General features: G+C 43.3%; 3 protein-coding genes across 3 annotated transcripts; 2 read left to right on the top strand and 1 right to left on the bottom strand.

Moving 5' to 3' along the window:
• Positions 1 to 666: 666 nt before the first annotated feature.
• Positions 667 to 12,678, top strand: gmcl1 (germ cell-less, spermatogenesis associated). Its single transcript, XM_034204994.1, has 15 exons — positions 667 to 996; positions 1,643 to 1,820; positions 1,934 to 2,057; positions 2,173 to 2,269; positions 2,355 to 2,452; positions 2,568 to 2,680; positions 2,770 to 2,835; positions 3,076 to 3,160; positions 3,250 to 3,340; positions 3,444 to 3,584; positions 3,930 to 3,999; positions 4,125 to 4,200; positions 4,300 to 4,445; positions 10,555 to 10,642; positions 10,752 to 12,678. The coding sequence occupies exons 2-15, from the start codon at positions 1,645 to 1,647 to the stop codon at positions 10,890 to 10,892; spliced, it is 1,512 nt and encodes a 503-aa protein (XP_034060885.1). The 5' UTR covers positions 667 to 996; positions 1,643 to 1,644; the 3' UTR covers positions 10,893 to 12,678.
• Positions 12,675 to 14,559, bottom strand: fam136a (family with sequence similarity 136 member A). The gene is made up of 3 exons (XM_034205005.1): positions 14,291 to 14,559; positions 14,047 to 14,187; positions 12,675 to 13,518 (listed from the first exon to the last, which is right to left on the bottom strand). Exons 1-3 carry the CDS (start codon positions 14,375 to 14,377, stop codon positions 13,333 to 13,335), a joined length of 414 nt encoding a protein of 137 aa, XP_034060896.1. The 5' UTR covers positions 14,378 to 14,559; the 3' UTR covers positions 12,675 to 13,332.
• Positions 14,560 to 14,927: 368 nt separating this feature from the next.
• pcyox1 (prenylcysteine oxidase 1) lies at positions 14,928 to 19,785 on the top strand. Its single transcript, XM_034203369.1, has 7 exons — positions 14,928 to 15,164; positions 15,398 to 15,545; positions 16,130 to 16,336; positions 16,434 to 16,608; positions 16,703 to 16,914; positions 17,276 to 17,428; positions 17,519 to 19,785. The coding sequence occupies exons 2-7, from the start codon at positions 15,434 to 15,436 to the stop codon at positions 18,187 to 18,189; spliced, it is 1,530 nt and encodes a 509-aa protein (XP_034059260.1). The 5' UTR covers positions 14,928 to 15,164; positions 15,398 to 15,433; the 3' UTR covers positions 18,190 to 19,785.
• Positions 19,786 to 22,113: the final 2,328 nt, after the last annotated feature.

Below are 22,113 nucleotides of genomic sequence, written 5' to 3'. Positions count from 1 at the left end.
ATCATACTAAAATGGATACATCCAAGTGTCCTAAAACATTTCAGAAATAGTTGTTTCTGCCAGAAGCACAGAAGAGTTAAATGTATGTTTGTAACTAATTAACTGATCAGATACAAGTAGAGTTTAAAATATAATTTCATACTGTTAATAATGTATTAATTTATTCAATTCTTGTCTGAATTCAAAATCACATTTATAACTTAGTTTTAGTGAATTATCAAAGACATTATATTTCTATTAGTGTTTTATTTCTATAATGTGAACATATGGAAGGGCAATGTCCATGTGTAAGGTGCACATGCTATTTTGACTACCACACTGATCCAGGTATGCATTGCAACAAAGACATAAGCTGCTCAAAATCAAATTGATGAATGTGTTCCACAATAACTAAATATGTACATGTTTTTTGCTTGTTTGAAGATAGCATTGTGAGGCTGAACAAAAGTACTTTTTGAATATGTAGTCTTTAAAAATGTACTGACTTTTTTAGGATTGCTTAAACTTTAAGTGATGTTGTAAAATAACAACCTGGGGCCTTACAGGGTTAAGTGTAAAACAATTTAAGACGTTTCATGTTTATGTAATCCCTTCGTCTCACAGTAGGTGGCGACGTTGAGCAGCCCAGACACCTGTGACGTAGAATACTACCATTAACCAGCGAGAGAAGAAGAACAACAAAAGCAGCCACATATTTTCAGGGCAGGAACACATCATCATCTCCTGTCTCTGGGTTTACAGTTCCTCTAATCCAGAAACATGTAACTGAAACCGAGGAGAGTTTTGCGATCTGAAGGCTTCTGTGGAGTAGTAGCTTGTCAGAAGCAACGCTGTTATTTCCCTGCCATTGTTTGTGAATACTGCAGCTAAGCTAGCTCGGAGGTTAGCTCTTTTTTAACCTGCTCTAACCCGGGATAATCAGCCGGTGTTTGCCTGTCTTTAGTTACCCGACACCTCTCTCTTAGCCTGCCCGCTGCTGACCATCCGGTAAACTAGGTAAGTCGTTGTTTTAAGTACACATATTTTACATCTGGTGTGCATATGCTGCAGAAGCCTGTGCAGCAGACCTGTGTGTAGGGTAGCTACTGAAACTTAAATCCGGTGTTGATTTGTTTTGGACTCAAAAACACATGCACATTGCTATGCCTTTTTGGGAAGATTTTCTTTCAATCAGCTTGGTATGACAGCCCCACACTAACTGGGCAAACATTTGTTTTAATGTCAAGTACTGTAATCTTGAACATTTATCTAACCTAGGTAAAGCCTTTTTAATGAATACTCATACATTTCATTTGTATAGCACTTTTGGAAAAGTAAGTAGACACTTAATTTAATCAGATCAAATCAGTAGGAATAATACACTGTATAAATACCTTTTTATATTATTTCCAACTGTTGTTACAAAAAGTTACATTTTAAGAAATAATTTAGATTTTGTTTGTTAAAACCATAAAGACAAGGAACAAGAAAACTTCACCAAAACAATTGTGTTCCTGCAAAAAGCCAAAGTCCCTAAAGGTATCTGCTCTAATGATTTTGATATTATATTGATTTATGCATTTCTGTTGATGTCAAGAAACAGTACATCTGACTTCCTTTTTGTGATGAGTGTTATGTTTGTGCTACTTCCTTCCCGGTGTAGTGATGGGGAGTCTGAGCAGTGGGTTCCAGGCCCCGTCTCCGGGACAAGAGGAGGCTGCTGAGGGAATAAGTACCAGCCACAAGCATGGGTGTGATTGTAAGAAGAGGAAACGAAATGCCCAGTGTGACTGTGACAGTGAACAAGAGGAGGACGATGCCATTTTAGATACACCTCGCAGGCAAGGCTGGTTAAAGACAAATAAGAGTCAGATATCTTTAAGTCATCAAAATCTGTCTTACATTTGTTTTTGTCTCTCCTCTGATTGTTTGTTTATTTTCCAAACTTGAGCAGGAAGAAATTGAAAAGCACATCCCGTTACATTTATCAGACTTTGTTTCTGAATGGAGAAAACAGCGACATTCGCATCTGTGCTCTGGGACAGGAGTGGAACCTCCACAAAGTGTATCTGTGCCAGGTAAAAACATCAATACAACACCAGAAAGACAATGAGTAATATATCCTTCAATGCATGTTTTCTTTCACTGTCATTACATTATCTTTTTCTTGTTTCTCTCCCTACTTTTTTGCAGTCAGGGTATTTCTCCAGCATGTTCAGTGGTTCTTGGAAAGAGTCCAACATGATGGAAATCAACTTGGAGATCCCTGATCAGAACATCGACACTGAAGGTAAAAGACCTCAGTCACCTAGAGCTGCTGTCAACTGTGTTTATCTGTTTTACTGATACAACTTTACTGTTTTGTGTGTGTTCAGCTCTACAAGTCGTGTTTGGATCGTTGTACCGGGATGATGTTCTTATCAAGCCCAGCAGAGTTGTCAGTATTCTCGCCGCTGCTTGTATGCTACAGCTGGTCAGTACATTGAATTAAAAGAAACGCAAAATTACCATCATGATTGATTGGTTTTGTACATGCGGTCATATGATACAAAATTGAATCAAGTCTCGTGGTTTGCTGTTATCTACAGGATGGCTTGATCCAGCAGTGTGGCGAGACCATGAAGGAAAACATCAGTGCCAAGACTGTGTGTGGCTTCTATGCTTGTGCCAGCATCTATGGCTTGGACTTAGTCATGAAAAAGTCAGATTTTAAATATTTTAAATCACAGTGTTTAATTGGTTAAACTATATTTTATGTGTACTGATATCACACTGTATACCTTTCTACAGGTGTCTTGAGTGGCTTCTAAACAACCTGATGACCCACCAAAATGTCGACCTGATGAAAGAACTTGGGTGTGTTTTCTCAGCTCACAGTTCTTTCATTTTCACATCATCTATGCTTTCTTAGGTGTCGTTGTAACTGGTTTGATAATGAAGGTATCAAATCAAATGTTGTGTTGGATTGATTTTGTTCTGCTTAGTTAAAGTAAAGTTTGTCTGTGCCTGTTTGAGGACAAGCCAATGGCTTCGTTATTATTTTTCCAACCATGATGTAAAAATGAGTGTACTAAACATGTGTGTTTGCATGTACAGGGCAGAGATAATGGAGCAGCTGATCCAGTCCTCGGACCTGTTTGTTATGCAGGTAGAGATGGATGTGTACACTGCTCTGAAAAAGGTACATGAAAACAAGTATAACTCCAAATAAACTCACTATAGCATCAGACCTGCTTCTAAGAGCTGTGTTCATATTTTCTCTCTCTGCAGTGGATGTTTCTGCAGCTCAATCCGTCCTGGGACGGCCCGATCAAGCAGCTTCTGGCTGACGCTGACGCCTGGCTTTGCAAACGCAGAACAGGTACAGAAGTCCACATCTTACAAAACAGCGACCTTCATGTGGACGTTTTTCGTTGGTATCCGCACACAGATTTTTGACGCTATGTCTCGTCTTTGTTTTACAGACCTGTGTGAGCAAGAGCCCTTCCTGAACACAGAAGAGGGTGAATCTTTTTGTTCAGTGTTCAAATATGTCCGTCTCCAGTACATCATCAATGATCTCGCATCTGCACGCATCCTGGAGAGAGACAATATTTTGCCCCCTGGTAAGATAGTGCTCCGTCTGACTTAATTTGATCTTGAATGTTCTTCTTTACTCTGGGAAAATACATCTTTAATTTAATGATCTAATATGAAAGCCATCGAATGGTTTGAGTTGATTTAATTTCATGTGTTTTCATGTGCTTTCTTGTTATTTGACTGATTATTCTAGGAAATAAAGCTTAGTTGTGTAGACAAATATTTTATTTTCATCTTTGTACTTAATTCAATCGCTTAAGCTGTCTCATTTCATACTAAGCGGTATAAAGACTATGATTGACAAACGTGCAAATCCTGTAGGAATTGTCTTTTTCCATATGTTAATACACTGTTAAAATGTTCTTTTCCAGATTGGCTAACGTCAGTGTACAAAAACCAGTGGTTCGCTATGCTCCGGACAGAATTTGACAATGATAATGGGTGAGAACCTGAGACTGAACACTTGTAATGTAACCTATAATTTTCAGCTGCTGCAACATGTGTATACAGCCATAAGAACTGTATGCATTCGAGCGAGTTGAAAAAAACCTCCTGTCTGTCATCAGTCCCCAGGAAGCAAACAAAGATGAGTTTGAGCTGAGCAGCATGAGGTGTGGCAGGAAACTCACTAAAGATGGAGATGTGAGTTGGAACATTTCTGATACATAACCTTTTGCCCCTGTTCAATGTACATTTGTTTATTCTTATTCTTAAATCAAACATAAATGTTCTTCTCCTCAGTACTGCTGGCGCTGGACAGGCTTTAACTTTGGTTTTGATCTGCTGGTGACCTACACAAACCGCTTCATAGTCTTCAAAAGAAACACTCTGAGTCAGCCATGTGGGGGCGCTGTGAGTCTGCAGGCTCGAAGGCATCTAGCATTCAGGTGGGGAATATTTATCTAAATGATGAGTACAGCTGTAACTGAGATTATGATTTCATACAAATCTAAGGTATCATTTTTGAGCAAATGTTATTATTAATTACCTCATCATTGTATTCAGATCCTAGTTACTAAAATTGCAAGAGAAGCATGCCTTACTTTTTGGAACATGGCAACATGTGTACAGATGATTTGGAAGTGATAGTAGTGTATTGAAACTCTTACAGTAACAGTTCTCATTCATAACACTCCGTTCGATGTCTCACTATGGGATGCGCCTCATCGCGGAGCAAACAGAAGCATCAATCTCATTACGCCAATCCTGATTGGCTGGAGATCTTGACGTCAGCGTCAGAAAATCACCCCCTATAAGTAGCTTGCGCCACAACGCATGCGCCATTCAAACACCTCTTCTCGCTTCAGAGCACATCTCTATGGTAGCCGGACAAGCTTCACGGTCCACAGACTGAACCCAAATATCCATTTCGGTCGACGGGCGCTTGCCGGCTACTCCTTCTGCTTCGCAGGAAGACGGTAATTACTAACGCTAGTTATTGTTGAAATCGACCTCGCCGCTCTCTTTCCCCGGAAAGTAAGCTAGGTCTGACTTTTTCAAGCTAGCGTTAGCTTGCTCCCTCACTACCGACACCACGGTAGCGAGGAAGTCTTTTCTTTTCTCTTCCCCACGGAGGAGGAAAGGATTAAAAGGAGCATACTGCCACACCAGTCAGTATTCTCCGGGAATAAAAGACCCACACCGTCCTTTTCTCCGGATTAAGGACAGGGTGGTTACCTCTTTTTCTCCCAACCTACCTGTTGAGAGCGGGTCCTCTCCACGCCACGAGGCGAACAAGATGGACGCCCCTCTCCCTCACACCAGAGGAGTCAGGGACTCGGTGGCTCGACTCTGCGGCTGCGGGTTGAAGATCTCGGGCACAGACACACACCAGGTCTGCTCGTCCTGCCTCGGGCTGGAACACGCCCGAGGCGCTATCGACAACCCCGGCTCGTGCGGACATTGTGTCCGCTTCACCGTAAAGAGCCTCCGCCGACGGCTAGCACGCCAAGCTAGCCTGTCGGAGCAGGAACCCCCCATGTCCTCTGACCTGCCGGCCGGCCGGCAGTCAAGACGCGGGGACATCTGCCACAGAGAGTGAACCCCTCTCCATGTCGGTCTGGGGCTCAGTATCTGCGCTGGCCGCAGAACCGGATTCCCGCGCCCTGGCAGGCCGGGACCCGGTGGCGGCAAGACACGCGGGAACGGGACCCCACGCTTTACCGAGCTGGGGCTCCCGGTTAGACCTCACCATGGTCTCACCCGCGGAGGATGTCCTCGAGCTTCACTACGACGAGGACGAAGAGGACGCCTCGGTGTTCCTCCTGTCCGAGTCGGATGAACATGAAGAGGACATCTTCATGTCATCGGCTCAGGCGGCAAAGCCTGGAGCGAGGGCTGCTCTCCCAGACGATAGCACACCAGCTTCGCCCTGTCTGAGTATGGACCTGCAGGCCGTGTGCAAACGCGCTGCGGCCAGACTCGACATCCCGTGGCCTGAAATGGCCAAGGAGACCTCCAGGTCCTGCTACGAAGGGAAACATTTTCCCCAAGCAGCGCGGACAAAGAGGCAACTCCTTCCGGTCTTCCCGGAGATGTTGGATGAAGTGTCGGTCTCGTGGAGAGACCGGCCCTTCAGCAACAAGGTCCCAATCCAGGGTGCCTCCTCCCTAGACTGTGACGGAATGGAGAAGCTCGGCCTGCTCCGCATACCGCCCATGGAACCGCTGGTAGCAGCCCACCTCCTACCGAGGATGGGCCCGTCACCAAGCAGGAACCCCACGCTGCCGGCAAAGTCGGACCGATTTCAGTCGACAATGACTGAACGGTCCTACAAAGCCGCAGCGTTGTCCGCCAGGGCCCTGAATGTGGCCTCGCTGCTAACCGCTTACCAAGCGGAGCTCTGCGAGGACCTGTCGGGTAACCCGGGGGAAGCCACTCTGGACGAGATGGCAGCGGTCACAGACATCTGTCTCCGTGTCCAATGCTGCGCCGTCCAGGCCACAGGTAAGGCAATAGGGATCATGGTGGTGCAGGAAAGAGCGAGATGGCTCAACCTCACCAACCTCCCAGACCGGGAAAAGGAGGATGTGCTGGATATGCCCATCGTTCCCGAGGGAATTTTCGGCTCCGCTCTTGCTTCCATGCAAAAGAGGTGTGAGTCGAAAAAGAGGGAGGACGAGGCACTCCACCTCTGCCTCCCTCGAAGGGTCCAGCCGCTGCCTTCGCAGCAGCAGTCCTTCGCCCAAGCTGCCTTGAACCCTGCTTGGTTTAAAACACCGAGAACGCAGAGGTCGCAGCCCGCCCCGAGTCCCCAGCCCAGGCTGGAGACGAGGGCGAGCTGGCCCAGAAAATCTCCAGTTCCGGCTGCAGCTCAGGCGCAGCCAACCCAGAATTTCGGCCAGCAGGCGAGGAAGAAGAAGAAGCGAGCGGCGTGACAGCCCCTCCTTCTCCCCTCCGTGACAGAGCTGGAAGTCCACGGTTCCCCAGCTCCAAATGTGTTCCCGCTGCCTCGAGAGATGCCTCAACACCATCCTCAAGTCCGCAAAAACACATGTCACAAATCTGTTTGTTCCTCTGTCATTAAACATTTGCCGCTGACGCATCCAGGCTTCAGGCCGAGGGCGCAGCTCAAAAAAATGATAAGAAAAACAATAAAACCAATAAACAGCCCGTCAACTGTTCCCCTTCTGAGAGCAGCTTCGGCATCTCTCAAAAGGCGGATTACAGGCGGGTCTGTGAAGGCACCACCGTCACGCGCATGCGCAGTGCCGGCTGGGGTTTTAAAAGCACCACCGTCACGCGCATGCGCAGTGCCGGCTGGGGTTGTGAAGGCACCACCGTCATGCGCATGCGCAGTGTCGGTGGGGATTGTCGAAAGGGGGCACCACTGTGTTCAGACACTAGAGGGCCCCATAACACAACAAATAGAGACTCAGAGGGGAAGAGATGTGACATCTCCACTGGCTCTAAGGAGCATGCAGTGGAAGATGCTCACATCATCTGCTTGGGTTTTCAAGACAGTAACACGGGGCTACAGACTCCAATTCGCTGTCACCCCCCCTCGCTTCTCGGGCATTCTGCATTCGCAGGCCCGAGGAGAGTCAGCCCATATTCTGGAGAAAGAGATTCTCTCTCTCCTAGAAAAGAGGGCTATATCTATTGTACCCGCCGAGCAGAGTCAGGGCGGCTTCTATTCCAAGTACTTCCTCGTTCCCAAACGGGGAGGGAACGGAATTCGGCCAATACTTGATTTGAGGGCTCTGAACAAATATCTAAGAAGATATAAGTTCAGAATGCTCACTCACACATCTCTGCTGCGGCTCGTGCGACAAGACGACTGGTTCACATCAGTCGACCTGAAAGATGCGTATTTTCACATCCCAGTATATTACCCACACAGGAAATATCTGAGATTCGCATTTCAGGGGATCTGTTATGAATACAGAGTACTCCCCTTTGGTCTGTCTCTCAGTCCAAGGGTGTTTGTACGATGTACGGAAGCCGCGATAGCCCCGTTAAGACAACAGGGTATTCGCCTGGCGACCTACCTGGACGACTGGCTGCTTCTCGCACAGTCGGAGCAGGAGGCTGTTACGCAGACAAATGTCCTCGTAAAGCACCTGCTCAACCTGGGTTTCATAATAAACACAGAGAAGAGCATGTTGTGCCCCGCGCAGACTATACTCTTCCTGGGTTTACACCTGAACTCGGTGCCCTTTTCAGCTCGCTTGTCAGCGGATAGAGTGAAAGCTTTCAGAGCTTGTCTCGCTCTTTTCCGGCTGCGCAAACATGTTCTCTTCAGATCATGCCTGGGGCTCATGGCGTCAGCCATCCTGGTCGTACGACTGGGGCGCTTACACATGAGGGAGTTTCAGCGCTGGGTGGCCGCCCTAAAACTAAACCCCGCGCGCCATGGCGCGCGGAGAGTGATGGTTACTGTGAAATGCGTAATGGCACTGCGCCACTGGCTGCACCCGACTTTTCTAGTACGAGGTGTGCCTATGGGTGCTGTCCTTTCACGGAAAGTGGTCACCACGGACGCATGTCTGACAGGTTGGGGAGGTATTTATGAAGGTCGCCCGGTGAGGGGTCTCTGGAGCAGAGACCTCCTGCGGGCGCACATAAATTACCTGGAGCTTTTAGCGGTGTTTCTCACCCTAAAACGCGTTCTGCCTTTCCTCAGGGGACATCACGTCCTCGTGAGGACAGACAATACGACCACAATATCGTATATTAACCGCCAAGGGGGTTTGCGTTCTCTCCAGTTACACACACTGGCGCGCAAACTTATCCTATGGAGCGGTAGGCGTCTCCTCTCTCTGAGAGCGACGCACGTACCGGGAGTGAGGAACCTCGGGGCAGATCTACTGTCCAGAGGTATACCACTTTATGCAGACTGGACTCTACATCCAAGGATTGTGAGCCAGCTGTGGGTGCGTTACGGCAGAGCCGCGGTGGATCTGTTCGCATCGAAAGACAACGCTCAGTGTCAGCTGTTCTTTTCGATGCGCGATCTAAATGCACCGTTAGGCGTGGATGCACTCGCGCACAATTGGCCCCCGGGCCTTCTGTACGCGTTCCCACCCCTGGCTCTGATACCCCCAACTCTGGCCAGAGTGAGAGAGCAACGCCACACACTTATCCTGATAGCTCCGCACTGGCCAGCTATGTACTGGCTAGCGGAGATATATCAGCTGCTGTGCGGGCAGCCATGGCAGCTCCCACTACGCAGGGACATACTGTCCCAAGCGGGGGGGGCGATCTTTCACCCACACCCAGAGCGCTTGGCTCTATGGGCCTGGCCCGTGAGTGGTACAATCTAAATACAGTGTGACATGACGCTGACCCTGGCAGCTGCCAAGCGAGCCAGTGGCACTCATGCACTATCTGTACAGTTTTCATGCACTCAGTTTGCCCCAGGGCAAACAGAGTGTGGTTGAAGCCTGACCCTGCCTTTATCTTAAGGCGGTCGGTTCGGGTACCACATTTGACATTAAGGCATCCTCCCCGCCACTGTATTCCTCCGGGGAACAGCGGCCGGATTTGCCGTGTCTAGCCCGTGCTTCACGCACGTACAGGGACAGATCAAGGGTGCTTTGTCATAATGACCAACCCCTTGTGTCCTGGGCTAACCCTTATAAGGGCAAGCCTGTTACTAAGCAACGGCTCTCCCACTGGTCTGTGGAAGCAATTGCTTTGGGGCTCATACGAGTCAGAGTTCGCAGGCACCCTCGGGTCCGCGAGCTCTTTCGACTCAGAGTCTGGCTGCATTCTGGACTCTGTCCAGGATGTCTCCCATCAAGGACATTGGTGCAGCGGCGAGCTGGTCCTCGCCGCTCACTTTTGTCTGCCTCCTAACAGGCTGGACGTTCTGCTCCCAGTGTGACTCAAGCAGTGCTGGGCACCTGGTTGAGTCAGAGCTCTACCTGTTAAGTTCTGGTTGGTTTGGTGATTTTCGAGATAAGCTCGTCTGGCAATACGGGAGCTACAATTTCCCATAGTGAGACATCGAACGGAGTGTTATGAATGAGAACTATAGGTTACTTACGTAACCCCAGTTCTCAGAGTAACATGAAGTGAGATGTCTCACCAGACGGCCCTCCTTGCTATGGTGAAGCGAGAAGAGGTGCTTATTTTGAATGGCGCATGCGTTGTGGCGCAAGCTACTTATAGGGGGTGATTGCCCTGACGCTGACGTCAAGATCTCCAGCCAATCAGGATTGGCGTAATGAGATTGATGCTTCTGTTTGCTCCGCGATGAGGCGCATCCCATAGTGGGACATCTCACTTCATGTTACTCTGAGAACTGGGGTTACGTAAGTAACCTATAGTTTGACGTTTTGTAAAATGAGTTATCCTTAGACCTCAACAGACTCCCCTAATGTTTGCAGCTTTATGCTAAGCTACATTAGCCATCTAATGGTGACCATTCTTTAAGGCTTACAGACATTGGTATCAATCTTCTTATCTTACTCACAGCATGAGAGGCTATAAGTGTGTTGTCCAAAATGTCAAGTCCACAAATTTAAAATACCACAATCTTCATTTGTTTAGGTTGCGTCTTGCCTCCTTCGATAGCCGGGGAAAGTTGGTGTGCAGTCGCTCAACAGGATACCAGCTCCTCACCCTTGAGAAAGACCAGGTCAGTGAGGACTATTCACCTGCAGATGTAGATGGCTCCGTTGTGTCATTCATTAGCTTGTATTACATGCTCAGTGCTAAATAATCTTCCTTTCCCTTTAATATCTCAGGAGTATGTGGTGATGAACCTGGACAGCCGGTTGTTGACATTCCCCCTCTACGTGTGCTGTAACTTCCTGTATACATCGCCTCATTCTGACCCACGTCCAGACTCCTCAGAACAGGAAAGCTCTACCCGCATCGTGTCCTGATGCACGTTCAGCCGCCATTAATTTGCAACTATCCCTCTGGGAACGCTGAGTCACTGACACATGCTTGTACGTACAATCCACCGCCACATTTTCCATCAGCTGTCATTGGACATACCTACCATCTGCATGCTTGTGTTACACAGTGAGATGTATGGGGTACATTTGTCCCATCCGTGTTGTCAGTGTTTTGGCACATTGAGAGTTTGCTTCACATACATGGGGTTTCCAGGGTTATGGAGATAGTGGCCAGGAGGTGTCAGGCCATCTTTGTATTCAGAGCAGCTTCAAACTTTGGACCTCTGCCATGAACTGAGTGCACTGGGATGACAGACTAGCCCCAAATCACTCATCTTAATGGAACCCCCTTAATTTATCCATGTAGGGGCATTATCATCCTACAATTTGGGAACATCATGAGGGGAAATCTCCAGAGGGTGAAACTGGACCTTTACTGACGTGTGCGGGATGTTTCACGTGTTGCTCGTATGGACCAATATGTAAATTGTGGTCATAAGTGTGGCACTGCACTCAAAAACTCACCTGTCATTTGTACTGATTTGAATCAAGAACAGACCATGTATGCCAACAGTGTTGTAAACAACTTATTTCATTTGACTTGTGAATGTTTCCACATTTTAGGAAAATATACTGTACAATATATTATCCAACACTTAAAGCCTGTAAACAAAAAAGTTAATTAAAGTCTGACAGCCTCTCTGCAAGGCTGCTGTTGATTATCAGCTGCTAGAGATTTAACTCATACCTGCTGGTACATGCACTACAAGATGAACAGTCAAATTAAGGGCATGTGATGACTACACATTTGTTTCCAAAGTAACTGATCGATGCAGTAAAAGCAGGAATTTAAGCCTTTGTTTTGTCTCTTTCTGACAGCTGGGGGTCCATCTCCCTCAGTCTTAAGTTTGACATGTCTCTGCATTTCTAAATCAAAACAAAATGCTTTATGGGCGTAAGTTTAAAAAATACATCATACATTTCAAAACCCGAGCCACTTCTGTTAAGGCTTTCAGATAAGAATGTCCACCACCTCTTCTGTAAACTGGAGAAAACATCCTCATCACTCCCAGATTATACACAGTAAAAAGTATCCTTGTAAATAACATTGACTGCCATATTCCAATTATAAAACATTGAATTAAAGTTATAAACGTAGAGTTGCAAAGCCCACTGATATTACATACATACCAAATGTAAACCTGCATTGATACAAATTCAGACTTAATCCTTTATTCTTTTTAATGTGTTTGTGTGTGTTGGCCTTATCAACAGTTTTTACTTGGATGACCGATCAATGACAAAAAACTTTGAAGATATGTTACTGTATAATTTTGATTAGGTTTGATTGGTTGGGAAATGTTTGATATCTTTTACCTCATGCTGTTTTTGAAAACCTGTAGAACTGACTTGTACTGATAACTCATTGTGGTCATTTTGACCTGCGTGTATAGTCGCCACTGTAACTGTCATTGAGTTCAAAGTTAAAGGTGTTTTATTTATTTTTTACTTCATTTGTATGATTTATTTTTTCAAAAGAAAATATGTATACAGTTCTTGACAACCAATGAAAACTGCCCCCCCGGCTGTGGTGCTATCCCATGATTCTTTCCCTAACTAACTAAATGGGTTGTGGGGTTTGCATTATATTTACAGCGTGTTTATTGCATTGTTCATGTACAAAGTTATATTGCAGTTACCTACAGTGTTGCCTTTCTTGTACCATTTGTATATATGAGACAGTAAATGGATCATTAAAATATATAAAAAGCATTACTGGCTTTTATTATTGCCTCGATTCAATAGTTCAATCTCAGCTCATGTTATTATGGAAGTAATGCGGGTCCAAAACAGCTACGGTACTTTTAATTCATAAACATATTTCACCATGAGGTCAGACAATTACAGAACAACTTCACAATAAAATGACAAAAGCAAGAGTGAAGGATGAAAGGGCTCACACTAGAGATATTTTAGGAATTAAATGGGGCTTAAAAGTTGAATGTAAAGGACATTCAAAACTGATGTAGATCATTTTAATTGTTGAGTATACTCCATATCTTAAACTGTCATGCTTAACTTGTTTGATATATTATTTTGTTTACACACTACATGCATCATTCTTTATTTTCTGTCAGCTTCTAATAGGTTACCGTTTGTTAATTACACAGTACAAAAACAAATCTCAGAGTGAGCCGTTTTAAAACTTCACCAACATGTAAAGTCGCAGCCTCTTACACCTGTCTTTGTGTCTTTGCTCCATTTTAAGTCACTCTTTCCACCCTTTATGGTGTTCCAGCCATTTATCCTTCGGTTGTAACTGGTCAAACTTGCTGGGTCAACTGACCCTGGGCTCCTGTGTTTGTGTGTAATGCGTTCAGGCTGAGACTTCAGGATGGACTATAGCCACCCATCTTGTTCCTCACTACTCTATAGAGTCCAAATTATCTTTGATTCTCCGGGTCATACTGGGGATCAGGTTCACGTGGTCGTCAACACAGCTGCCCACACATCTGTCCATCAGGGCTCGAACAGCTGGCTCCTTAGCGCCAGAGTCGAAAAGATCCTTCGCCTTATCGTTGCAGTGCATCGTGCATCGGGACAGACGGTCCTAAGGGGGAAAAGGAATGGTTTAGTCTTGAAACAGTAGTAGGCATGTTTAGAGATTTGGAATTGAAAATGCAATGAAGCATTTTGGCTCAAACTGTGCTGGAACATTTTAGTTATGCTTGATGGTTCTAACAAATGTTGAAAGAAGTTTAGCTACATATAAAAGACAGGTGACGTATTTCTCCAGGTGGGGATTTTCTTTCATAAATTGGGTGCATAAGACAAAATGTGGGGTGAGTTATGCTTTTGTTTGGAATAGTACAGTTTCTTTCTTTTTCTCTTTATTTGTAAAGAAAACAACATTGCTTTTATGTTCTTACATGGTTTATACTTCCATCTTAGTCACGTTATCTACCCCAAAGACCTCATGTGGGTTAACTGATCATGTTCTGTTGTAGCAGGTTTGGTTAATAGAAATGCCACACTGAAATATAACCAGTCATTGAAAAGTTTCAGCAACAGCCTTTACATGCGACCTGGAAAGCTAACGTTTATATTGAAAATGCCACACACTTAAATGTCCCCTTACCTGAAACTTCTCCAGCTCTGAAGTGACCTGTGCCTGAGCTTTGCCCATAGGAGTGTGACACCTCTCGATGCAGTTATGCACCACAGACATGGAGTCAGTGGAGCGGTCACAGCAGTCTGCACTGCATCTGAACATGCGACCCTGCAGCAAGAACACACACATTTATAGCGTCATACAGGTGCTTAATAGTAGACAGACAAAGCACTGCATGCACAGTTCAAGTTGTTACAGTTAACACGCCTACCTGCATTACACGAATGTGGTCCCTCTCCAGGCTTTGGACCATGTCTTCCACCACAGCATGCACGCGAGCCTGATGTGCTTCTGCCATCTCTGTTCGTTACTCTAAATATTTACTAAAATGTAAGATTCAGTTAAGCACTTAAAGCACGCAGATCTAAGTCGATGTACACCCGGTGTCCAAGGCAAGTTCCGTTTCTCTACAATTTGATGTTAAGGTCACCTCCATTCAAGCATGGTTCAAAATGGGTAGACGATTGCGTCATTTCCGCTTTACTTCCGCAACCGGTTTTTGGGAAAACATATCTTCCGTTTTGTGTGATAGTCTGGTCAGTCAAGTCAAGTCATACCTCAAAAGTGACTCTTTAACTTTGCAGTAGCTTTTACAATTTGTATTTTATTTGAAAATAAAATAATTAATATTTATAACTGGATTCAAGTACGCATATTATAGTTTATACATTTCGTTCAAAGTGTACGTAATCTTTTATTTTTTGAAAGCTGAATTATAGAATGCTGTGTAAACAATAAGCCTTATATCAACTATTCTCTGCAGACCATTGCGATAGAAACTACACACATTCGTTTATATCTCGATGTTATAGCTTTTATTGTGAAACTCTAATGTTAATTTACCCGGAAGTGTGTCTCAACGTTAGGAGGATACGTTCAGGGCGCTCCGACATGATTCAACCGTAAAACAAGTTTAGTTTTTGACACTTTTTGTCTTATTGTAGCTTTTGTAATAGTTCGGTTTTCCGTTGGCAAGTTTTAACAAGCTTTGAATTTATCTTAAAGTGTCACGTTGAAACAACTCTCGAAACGCTACTTCTGGATTCGCTGCAAGCTCTTCTGTAACGTTATCGACCTGTGACATAGTGAGTCCACAGATTTCAACGCTTTCTATTTAAACATATTTTTGAAATATAAAACACACACCGTAACGTTATTCTGCACTGCATAATAATTGATGTTTATATTTCCTGTCTTTGTTATTCTTTGCGTGACTGTTAACAACAGTAACCAATTTGACCAGACTGATAGAGAGTGTTGCGTTCAGGTTATTAGCAACATAAACTATTCATGGCTCACTTGTATTCCTCCTGTACAGATGCTCCGAGGTGCTGCATAGAACTAGATACCCACAATGAATCCACAAACGCTGTCACTGAGAGCCCTGCTGTTTCTGGGGCTCTGGCAAACTGGGAGAAGATGTCTAGCCTCAGCCCCAGAGCTGAAGATCCAACCACAAAAGATAGGTAAGCCTTTCTCAGAGTGCATGTAAAAACAAAACACATCAATACAAAAAATTAAATATATAATATTAGAAATAATCATGTGCATAAAGATCATGATATGTGCAAATTAAGTTGCTTTCTGATCTCAAACTCAATGATACAGTAGACTGTATGGAGCTCACATGGGGATTTGCAAAGAAATACCATCAACACTTTGATTGCTGACTAGTTGTCCTGGGCATCCTGCAGTGCCTGGTCAAATACATTAGTCTATATAAAACATTTGTCTTATTTATTTATTTTGAATATATATATTTTCATATATCTATAATACTATTTGCTGCTGTAGTGCAGCATTTTAAACATGGTATCTTGAGAGAATATTGTATGTTAGCTGTGTGTATTTTAAGTATCTCACAGAATAAAAGCAGCATGTGTCAAATAAAATACACACTCAACATGCATATGGACCTTCAGTTTGACCAGTTTTACTAATCAAATGGCCATAAAGAAGGATAATGAAAGAATTAAAGGAAAATGTGTATATTTAAATAAGTGATTACAGCTGAGAAATGAATTAAAGTGTGGTCCTTTCCCCTTTAAAGCCGTGGTGGGAGCGGGCATTGGTGGCTCAGCTGCAGCGTTTTACCTGAGGCAGGAGTTTGGACCCGGAGTAAAGATCGATGTGTTTGAACCTGATACTGTTGGAGGACGACTTGCGACAGTGAAGTTTGGAGATCAGGATTATGAGACGGGAGGAGCAGTGATCCATCCTCTCAACCTACACATGAAACACTTCATTGAAAAATTGGGTAACATAACAAGACTCGCCACCAAATGACTGAAGCCATTATTTATTCTGGTACATTTTAGTTTACAGAATTTAACCCTCATTTAATTTTCTTGCAGGTATTCCTCCAAGGAAAGATGTCCGCTCTAAGGCGGCAATCTTTGATGGAAAGGAGCTCACTTTTGAAGAGAGTGACTGGTATATAGTAAATGTTTTGCACATGCTCTGGCGATACGGGTTCAACTTTCTCCGAATGCATATGTGGGTGGAGACCGTTTTGGACAAATTTATGAGGTGAGGAGGAAAAATAATGAAATCTCATTCCTTTTTAGCATGAGATCCAGGATTATCAAGGCAGATGATGATGTGATTGCTTTTTTTTTTACAGGATCTACCAGTATCAGCAGTATGGTTACTCATTCTCCAGTGTGGATAAACTCCTTCATGCCATGGGTGGAGATGGTTTTCTTACCCTGCTGAATCAAACTCTGGAGGAAACGATGATGGCCGAAGGATTTCCGCAGGTCTTTATCAACGAAGTCGTCTCACCCATCACTCGTGTCAACTATGGCCAAAGTGTCCGCCTCAATGGCATTGTGGGTATGTCTTTTAATGCAATAGTTTGATTTGGTTCACATGTCTCAATGTATTTAGTTTAAACAGCTGTTAAATTGGGTATTCCACAATAGCCTAGCTACTGTAGCAAAATGTTTGTTTATGTTAATCCTTAACATACAAGGTTTGGAGGATTTTCATACAATGTGCAAAATACTTGCCCACTTCACAAAATGCCATCTTCCTACTCCAGAGATAACGGTTTCTGTATTTCAGGCAAACACAAAAACATTGACTTCATTTAGGGCTTTAATTGAATGAAGATCAGAGGAATATGTATATGTAATCGTAAATGATAAACTCTCAATAGAAATATAATGTACTGTATGTATGTTTTGTCTCCTAGGGGCAGTGTCATTAGCAGGCGTAGATTCAGGCCTGTGGGCAGTGGACGGAGGCAATAAGAGAGTGTGCTCCGGACTGCTCTACATCAGCAAAACTGAGCTCATCACTGCCAAAGTGACCTCCATTTCAATCAAAGTTCGACCATCCAAGTCAGGTATCCTATCATTCATTTTTCTCCCACTGAGGGATTGTTCACTTTTAATATCTCAAGTATTTCATTTTAACTTTTGTTTCCAATTTTTAGGCACCACAACTACTTTCTACGAGGTAAATTATGTTGGAGAATCAGGCTCAGCACACTCTCTGTATGATATCGTTGTTATAGCAACACCGCTTCACCAGGGAAAGTCGGACATCATCTTCTCAGGCTTCTCCCCCCCTCTCCCGTCTCACTACCCCGGACGCTACCACCAGACTGTCTCCACTCTGATCCACGGCAGGTTGAACATGTCCTTCCTCGGGAGCACAAAGAAGGCCTCAGACTTCACTGTGTCTGACATCCTCACCATGGACTCAAAGGACTCCATCATCAACAGCCTGAGCTCTATTGACCCTGTTCAGATCCCAGAGGGGTACATTCGGCCCCCTGCCAGCGTGGCCAAAGTCTGGAAGGTGTTCTCTCCACAGCCGCTGACCCAGGAGCAGCTGCAGGACATGTTCATCACCTGGGACTCATCGTCAGAGACCAGGTGGCTGGCTTATCCTATTTACCGCCCACCGCAACGTAAGACCCCTCCCTTCATCCTGCACAACCGGCTGTACTACCTGAATGCTGTGGAGTGGGCAGCCAGCGCCATGGAGATGAGCGCAATCTCTGCCAGGAACGTGGCCCTGCTGGCCCACCACCGCTGGCACCAGCAGGAGGGCAAGGTCGACCAGGAAGACCTGCACACACGACTCAGAGGGGAACTCTAAACTAATAGCAATACAAAACCATCATTCAAGCACAGTACAAACCCACACGGACCCTCATTGATGCACATACTGCACTATAAAACCCCCTCTCTATTCAGGGGTGTGGGGCGCTAGGATCCCTTTAAGAGGGAGACACTACAGGTGAACAGGGTAAAACCATTTTATAAATAGATCACAATAAGACTTACACTGTATTACAAATCTGTCAATCTGAATAATGGAAAAAACGATGGACATGTTTAGAGTTTTTACTCAGGGAATGTTGGTCATCGCTTTGTATCACTCAATACATCAGAAAACACTTCTATTAAAAAAAAGAAGCCATTACTTTAGGATACACATTTTTCATAATATTAAATAATGAAAAGTTTTCTTATATTTTACGTTTAATAATGTCCACGAGGCATTATCTAATGCTAACTTTTGGTAAATTCAGGACAAATCTATAGAAGCAAAAAGACACAGTTTAGTCAAATAAACACCTATATTTGTATTTTGAATGTTTTCTTTTAACTAGCCTGAAAGAAGACAAATTATATTTATTTGTTTGCCTTTCCTCAACTTCCATCATGAAGGTGGACATTAGATGAAAAAACGATGGAAATAATCTTTTTATGACCCTACCAGTAACCACAGTTCATCATTCCCCTTGAGTAGCACAAATCACACTAAAAGTGGGTCAACCTTGTACTGAGCTGAATGTTTGAATCACTGTGAACCACGCTGCACTCCAGGGTAGTAACATGCTCTTAATGGTTCCTCTGTCTACCTGTGTGTCTTAAAACGATGTTTAGATTAGTATTCTTTTTTTAAATGCACTGCTGTTGTTAGGAACACGGTACAGATAACTTCTAGCAAACTAGCTTGTAGGTGCCACATAAACCAAGATGTCCTTGTATTGATAGATTTGAGTCTCTCTTCTGATTTCTGAGTTCCTCTACCTCCTTAGCAGAACACTGTGTATGTTGTTAGCAAGAGACATTGTCCATGTTTTTTTCTTTCTATTTAATTGTACTGATATTTTGTATAAGACCATAATTGGACACTTTAATCATGCAAACAGGGTGTATACATTCAACTAGTATGTGCCTTAAAGATATTAGACTAATTGGCTTATTTGATAATGAAGTTTAAATTGCAATCAAAGTCTAACAACCAGGACCAATTGGAAAGAGTACAATGCGTTCTATGTTTTGTTGTAACATGGAAGAACATTTGTTTTCTGTACCTGTGGTTTATCTGATGTCACTGTGCATACCTGAACTGCTTTAATGTTCTTTAGCCACTTTGGGAAGACAACTGTAATTAGCTAAATGTTTCTTAAGTGTATTTTTCTAGATTTTTGAAAGAAAATAATATTGTTGTGAGTAAATGCCAAGACATACTTTAGCAATTATATAAAATCAGTTAAGGGCAGTATCAAGTTTACACTTAATTCTCTTTTAAATGCCAATACGACTGACCATTTTGAGTATTTTAACTTCTTCTGCACAAATAAAAGATTTAATTTAATGTCATTTTAAACAATAGTAGAACCTTATGGACTACAGTTTTTTTGTCAAGTGTTTACAATCACAATAAAGAGATCAGACCAATGCTTTTCACTTTTTGTGTTTTTATATTGATAAACATTTTAGTTTAGTCTTTTACTAGAATATCTTACCCAAATGATACTCTTGTTTACATTTATTTTCCTCTCTTTTGACTTTTTATATCCATTTACGGCGTTGTATTTTAGTGTTGCCTCTGTGTTTAGTGTCCTGTCTGTCTGTAACTTTGTGTGGTAGTGTTACCACTGAACAGGTCTCTCTTGAAAATGAGACCTTGTGTCTCAATGAGATCTACACCTGTATAAATAAAGGCTAAATTAAAAAAAATGTGTTTCTCCCTATGATCTAAAATCCAGATTTTTCTAATTCCTTTTAATGAATCAAATGCTCTGCAGTTCTTTTAATGACAGATTAGTGACTGAGGAGACAGTAAGAAGCATGTCACAGCTCTTTGCATCCTCTCTTTGATCTGCACTATTAAACGATGAATTGTCTAACTGAATGACATCATTCATAAACTCAGGATGTGCGGTGAAATCACCCATTTTCATTCCCAAAAGGAAAATGGAAAATGCGAGGACTCTCTTTTTTTCTCCTTTGCAGACACAGTGACACCCCAAATAAAGGCCCGCGTGACAGAAGAGCCAACAAAGGGGGGCATTGAAGGCCTGAATAAGGATGTGTCTGTGTGCTGATGTGCCGCCCAGCTGTGCTCTCAGGTAGGGAGGGACAATGGTACCAGAGCCGCCTGTCCATGAAGAACAAACATGTGATGTGACTGAAGATATAAGAGGCTGTGAAGTGACGACAACCCAACATCTTCCACTACCCCGAGCAACAGCCAAGATGAGGTTTCTATTGCCACTGTGTGTTTTCCTCGCTGTGTCTGCCTTTCAGTCTGGTAAGAAGAATATGTTTTCCTACTAATACGAAAACACATGTCTGCTTATTTATGCCAGAAGATGTTCCGTTTTGTATTTATTAGAAGCCTGACTGAAATACTTGTGATGATTCCTAGCTCTCTCAGCATCTCTGGAATCTGCAGAGAAAGAGGAAGTAGTTGATCCCAACGGTAAAGATATCATTGTCAATAAAAAACAGGTTATAGTGATATATTTACTCACATGACTCAAAGCTGATCCCAATGTGTTGTCTTTTCATCCAGATGGGCTAGTTGAACTGCAGAAAATAGGTACAGTAGTCCAATTGAGAACCAGCTGACTGGGAAACTAATGTTTAATGTGTTTTATGTATTGTATTTGCAAGTATGTTTATTAACCCACCTTCCCTGGTGTTCTCAGAGAGAGCATTTTTGTTATACAATAGAGTGTTTAGGCAAATTGGACTACTTTTTTTTCTTTATATTAAAACAAAACAAAACATTAGTCCTCTGAGATTTAGGACAAGTATGACAATCAAATGTCTGTACTACATAAAGTACAAGGTGCATCAAGTATTTGTAATCTATGAACCCATTACAAGTTGAATATCAAAAATACTTATATGCAATGTGAATGTTAGAAATGTTTCTAAAATCCTTACTTTTGAAAAAGTTAGATTTATTTTGTGAACTCACATTTTAAATATTACCTTTGCAATATAGTTTTTGGGCACAAATGGATTGCAAGAGAGGCCTAACACACACTTCCAATGTTATTTATGTTTGAACCATAACACTACATTTAATTATTGGTTACACAAACTGCCCATAGGCTTTTTTCGCTTGTTTTATTTATCATTTGATCACTCTGTCTCCTCAGATCAGATGGAGTTTGAGGCCGCTCAAAAGGACGAGGCTGCTCAGATGAATGGTACGTTAGACCAAAGTCCAGGGCAATGAACAGAGCCAAAAATGAGCTGACTTCAAAAGCAAATATACCTCTCATCCATTTTGTTATTTGTGAAAACAGTTATTTTCTTTACCATTTCCTGTCCAGTTACCGAGGAACAGAATGAGGAAGCCCGCTACCTTGGTAAGAGGAACTGCTACTCATTAAATAAAAACAGAAGCTGAGTTGTGTAATGAAGAATTTCAATATTTTCTACACAGAGGCTGTTACAGATGAATCTGGTAAGTTAAACTTGGATGTTGAATGAATGATCAAATCTGAACACATATGGATCCTGTTTTAACACTATTTGAAATGTTTCCAACAGTGGAGGAGCCTGTTGGAACTGTAGACGCCAAAACAGGTGTGTAAAACAACCTCCTAATGATATGTAAAATATATTATGTGACCTTTATGTACCTTACATGCAACATTACCTAACTGTGAAATACTCCCCCAGCAGAGGGAGGTGGGAACTCTGACGTAGCAGCTCATAAAGGTGAGGGAGGTTTGTTTTAGCCTGTAGATGGTGATAAAGGACAGTT

This window comes from Gymnodraco acuticeps, unplaced genomic scaffold, assembly GCF_902827175.1.
Source record: "Gymnodraco acuticeps unplaced genomic scaffold, fGymAcu1.1, whole genome shotgun sequence".
NCBI lineage: Eukaryota > Metazoa > Chordata > Actinopteri > Perciformes > Bathydraconidae > Gymnodraco > Gymnodraco acuticeps.
Note: the sequence above shows the minus strand (reverse complement) of the source record. Positions and strands in the feature narration are given on the sequence as shown.

Bases quoted from the DNA above. Each gene is read 5' to 3' on its own strand.
- gmcl1 (XM_034204994.1), top strand. From the start codon at position 1,645: ATGGGGAGTCTGAGCAGTGGGTTCCAGGCCCCGTCTCCGGGACAAGAG. The intron at 2,270-2,354 runs GTAAAAGACCTC...GTGTGTGTTCAG, and splicing joins TCAGAACATCGACACTGAAG to CTCTACAAGTCGTGTTTGGA. The intron at 3,341-3,443 runs GTACAGAAGTCC...TTTGTTTTACAG, and splicing joins GCTTTGCAAACGCAGAACAG to ACCTGTGTGAGCAAGAGCCC.
- fam136a (XM_034205005.1), bottom strand. From the start codon at position 14,377: ATGGCAGAAGCACATCAGGCTCGCGTGCATGCTGTGGTGGAAGACATG. The intron at 14,188-14,290 runs GTAGGCGTGTTA...TTCTTGCTGCAG, and splicing joins ACCACATTCGTGTAATGCAG to GGTCGCATGTTCAGATGCAG. The intron at 13,519-14,046 runs GTAAGGGGACAT...TTTCCCCCTTAG, and splicing joins CAGAGCTGGAGAAGTTTCAG to GACCGTCTGTCCCGATGCAC.
- pcyox1 (XM_034203369.1), top strand. From the start codon at position 15,434: ATGAATCCACAAACGCTGTCACTGAGAGCCCTGCTGTTTCTGGGGCTC. The intron at 16,609-16,702 runs GTGAGGAGGAAA...TTTTTTTTACAG, and splicing joins GTTTTGGACAAATTTATGAG to GATCTACCAGTATCAGCAGT. The intron at 17,429-17,518 runs GTATCCTATCAT...TCCAATTTTTAG, and splicing joins AGTTCGACCATCCAAGTCAG to GCACCACAACTACTTTCTAC.